This window comes from Orycteropus afer, unplaced genomic scaffold (assembly GCF_000298275.1).
Source record: "Orycteropus afer afer isolate SDZICR_OR568_19922 unplaced genomic scaffold, OryAfe1.0 scaffold00193, whole genome shotgun sequence".
In the NCBI taxonomy this organism is placed as follows: domain Eukaryota; kingdom Metazoa; phylum Chordata; class Mammalia; order Tubulidentata; family Orycteropodidae; genus Orycteropus; species Orycteropus afer.
Window position 1 is genome coordinate 2,023,377 of NW_006921780.1, and position 4,765 is coordinate 2,028,141.

Consider the following 4,765-nt stretch of genomic DNA (forward strand, 5'->3'; position numbering starts at 1 on the left):
CCAAGGAGGGGTCACTATGATTTGGGTCTGAGTTGACAGCATATTAACAACAAAAACAACAATATATAGTTGCTATGAAAAAAAAAAAAAAAAAACCACTGCCATTGAGTTGATTCCGACTGATAGCAACCCCCATTGTGTTTCTAAGGTAATAAATCTTCACAGAAGTAGATTGCCTTTTCTTCCTTCCACAGAGTGGCTGGTGAGTTTGAACTGTCAACCTTCTGATTAGCAGTCTGATGCCTCAGGCACTGAACCACCAAAGTTCCTTAATGTTTTCACTAGCCAATTTTTTTTTTTTTTTTTTTAAGTAGATGTTTACTTTAAGGTCTTTTTGTCATGTCTGTCTTACTCTTGAAGCTGGTCAAGTCAACTACTTCACTCTTTATGCAGATAGTAACCTTCTGAACTCAACACATGACCACTATTATAACACCTTATTCTAGAGGAAAAACAGGCATTAGTGTAACATGTAAATAATGAAAGTTTTCTTAATTTTAGTTGAAACACAAAAGCTGAGCTTAGAAAATGCTTCAGCTACTCTCAAAGAAAAAAAGTGCAAGGTAAAAATGAGAAGAATATGTTCTTAGGTAAAAATATTGGAGTTTTTATTGCTTTATATCCCCCAAAAGGAGGGAACCATTTTCAGGCTTTGACATGTAGGCCTTAGAGATAAAGGAACGGAGTGGATGTATATCTGATTCCACATAAGATTTCTGAAGGTATGATTCTATGGCTATTGACCTGAAGTTTTAGAACCAAGAGAAAGATATCTGCACTGCAATTCATTGTGTAGGCAAAGGTATGCGAATTTCCCTTTTGGACTGATATGTGTCAGTTGGAAGAGAAAGCGATTCTGAAATCATTTAAAAGGGATTTTCCCAAGAAGATCTCCAGAAGAGACAGGATCCAGATAAGCGGTGGATTCTCAGAATTGAGACAAATTCACAAACTGTGAACCAGAACTGTCCTCACCTACTATAAGAATTGTGGTAAACATTTGTACTAGGGTAATCTTCCAGAAGCCCATGAAATCTCCCCATGTGAGACAGATTCAGTGTGCAACATCAGCTAAAACATGAGAAGACTATTGCCAGAACACTTCAGTGGCAGTTAAGTAAAAAAAGTTCTTCAGCTACTTTTTCTCCCTCTCTAATCTGTAATTCTTTATGGGTCAAGCACTGAAATTAGTAGCAATAAAAATGGTAGCTCATAGAGCTAATATAAAAGATGGAATCCCTCCCTTACCTTGATCTCAGTGTAGCCTTCCTGACTTACAGAAGACCAACACCAGAAGAAAGGAAAAAAAATTAACTTCAAATGAAATTTATTTAGATTTTCAGTTATTACAGTGGACAGGGAAATTACATATGGACATCCTTGAGATTCCATCTAAAAAGCTAAAAAGCTTTAGCCAAAATATTGAATTTAAAGGGAAAATGAAACCAAAATATATTTTATGGTGTGCACCTCATTATGAAACCATTATTTCAAAAACTGGTTATAATTATAATGCACATGTGATAAAGAAATGAATTAGTTATTATGGCATCTAAAATAAAATACTATTTCATTTATATAATTTTAGAGGTCCTTTCTCTCCTAACACTTTTCTGATTGCAAACTGGACATCCTTGTTTCTGAAGCTATATACCATGGGATTTAGTAATGGGGTGACAATGGTGTATATTACTGTTACCAGCCTGTCTTTATTGGAGACATAGCTTGCTGTCGGCCTCAGGTAGATGAAGGAAGCACAGCCATAGTGAACAAAGACAACAGTGAGGTGAGAGGAACACGTAGAAAAGGCTTTCTTCCGTCCCTCAGCCGAGGGAATCTTCAGGATTGTCCTCAGGATGCAGAGGTAAGATATGCAAATGAAGAAAAAGGGGACCACAAGTACTAGAACTCCACAGATGAAGATGACAAATTCATGAACATCTGTATTGGTGCAAGCCAGACGAATGACTGGTGAGATATCACAAAAGTAATGGTTGATCTTGTTGGCATTACAGAAAGGAAGTCTAAAAACTAAATTTACTACCATAAAAGAGGACAAGAAACCACCAACCCCACAGGCAGCTGCCAGTTTTCCACACACCTGCCAATTCATAAGGATTGGGTAATGCAGAGGGTGACAAATGGCAGCATAACGATCATAACCCATCACACCCAATAGCAGGCAGTTGGTAATAGCAAAACCAAGGAAAAAGAACATTTGAATGACACAGCAATTGAAGGATATTGTCCTGGCCACAGAAAGTAGATTGACAAGCATCTTGGGTAGGATGACAAAGGTGTAGAAAGTCTCAGAGGCGGAAAGAATTCCAAGGAAAAAGTACATTGGTGTGTGGAGGCTTCGATTGAGGCAGATGATACTGATGATAGTGACATTGCCACTCAGAATGATCAGATACAGAAAGAGGAAAACCACAAAGAGGACAAGCTGAATTTCACCAAGGCTTGAAAAACCTAACAACAGGAACTCAGTGACCATGGTGAGGTTTTCTGCCATGACCTATAGAGAGGAAGGATAAAGGTAAACCATATTCAGGTACACGGATATAAGAGGGTATGGTAGTTCTCCTCCTCAATTGAAAAGTGTTGATATTTTCAAGGAATTCACATTTCACTTTCAGATTTTCATGTACAGAGCTATAGAAAGAAATTGAAACATGCTAAAACTCCTTGAGGGAGCTCTGGTGGTGTAGTGCCTAAGGCAACTCCATGAATATTAAAACCAGCAGCTCTTCTTGATGAAGTCACTAAATGAAGAGCTCCCTCCACACAGAGTTGATGAGTCCTTTGGCCAAAGAACTACTTGTGGGCACTGAATAAAGATATGCGACTAGGAATCCAAGACCAAAAGAAATGAGTATAATGGTGGAAATATAGTATATAAATGTTGTGTATTTGAAAAGAAAAAAAAAGTAACACATTTTCAAAACTAAGAAGAAAGGGAAAAGAGAATTAATAAAGTAGAAAAAGCTTACTTATTGCTGAATAAAAAGAAAAACAATAGATGAGATTCAGTGGCTGCCATTTAACAATGATAATCCAAACAATGAGCATCTTAGAAAAATAAAAGGAGCCCTGATAGTGCAGTGGCTAACTGAAAGTGCTAAGTGAAAGATTGGAGGTTCAAAGCCACCAGCTGTTTCATGGAAGTAAGATGTGGCAATCTGCTTCCATAAAGATTACATCATTAGAAACTCTATGGGGGTAGCTCTACTCTGTGAATCGTTGTAATCTCAAGGGCAATTGATTTAGTTTAGTTGGTTTCTTAGAAAAAGTGACTAAAGGTAAAAAATAATCAGACTCTGAAAATAAAACTTAATGCTTTTCATTAGATAAGAGACAATTTTATTACTAACAGATTCAGAAAGAGAAAAAAAAAAAGCACGTAAGTATATTGCACCAATTTCATACAAATCTTAAAAGTAGTGGTTGTGATTTTTGTATCTGGAAATTTGAAGTTCATGTCAAGAGAATTAAATGAATAACCAAAACAAAAGATATTTTTAATGCTAGCAGCTACAATTCACAATAAAATTATAACAGACATGATACTTGTTCTAAAAACCACAGGTGCAAACTTCGTAAGACACAGAATATAAAAAAACAAATTATGGATAACTTTCAGAAGAATGTGAATCCAAGAACACTTAATTGTGCCCATAATGGTCCTGTACATAGACCAAAAGGCTGTCATTCAAAGAGAAAAAAGTGATACTGCATGGTATAAAATCAGGAAGGGAGTGCATCAGGGTTCTATCTCTTCACCATACTTATTCAATTTATATGTTGAGCAGATATTTCGAGAAGCTGGATTATATGAAGAAGAATGAGACATCGGGATTGGATAAAGACTCATTAACAACCTTAGATACATGGACAACACAACCTTGTTTGCCTTGAAGCACTTACTGATGAAGATTAAAGACTACAGTCTGGAGTATAGATTACACCTCAACATAAAGAAAATGAAAATACTCACAATTGGACCAATAAGCAGCAGCAAAATAAATGGAGAAAATATTGAAGTTGTTGAAGATTTCATTTTACTTGGATTCACAATCAACTCTCATGGGCACAGCAGTCAAGAAATCAGTCATTATATTGCCCTGGGTAAATCTACTGCAAAAGATCCTTTTAAACTGTTGAAGAGCAAAGATGTTGTTTTAAAGACCTCCGGTGTGCCTCACCTAAACCAGAGTATTCTCATTCGCCTCATATGCATGTGAAAGCTGGGCAATGAATAAGAAAGACCAAAGAAGAGCTAGTGCTTTTCAATTACAGTTTTAGCAAGGAATACTGAAAATACCATGGATTACCAGAAGAACAAACAAATCTGTCCAGGAAGAAGTGCAGCCAGAATGCTCCTTGGAAATGAGAATGGTCAGACTTCTTTGCACCTACGTTGGTCATGTTGCCAGAAGGGACCATTCCCTTGAGAAGGTTATCATGCTTGGTAAAGTGGAGGGCCAGTGAAAAAGGGGAAGGCCCTCAGCAAGATGGATTGATACAGTAGCTGCAATGATGGGCTCAAATAGAGCAAGGATTGTGAGGCTGGCACACAGCTGGGCATTATTGTGTTCTGTTGTACATAGAGTCACTATGAGTCAGAGCTGACTCAATGGCACTAACAACCACAACAAGAACATATTTATAAGGAGAAACAAGCAGACACACAAATAATGGGAGACTTAAAGGACAAAATCAGTACAGAGTATTTTATCAGTATATATAGAACTTTGTATTCTAC

The 4,765-nt window shown here is 37.0% G+C and overlaps 1 protein-coding gene across 1 annotated transcript; it reads right to left on the bottom strand.

Annotated features, from left to right (window-relative positions):
* Nucleotides 1-1,570: 1,570 nt before the first annotated feature.
* On the bottom strand, nt 1,571-2,575 carry LOC103202828 (olfactory receptor 10R2-like). The gene is given in 1 exon segment (XM_007947768.2): nt 1,571-2,575. A coding segment is annotated over 1 exon segment (978 nt). The 5' UTR covers nt 2,549-2,575.
* Between the last annotated feature and the right edge of the window lie 2,190 nt (nt 2,576-4,765).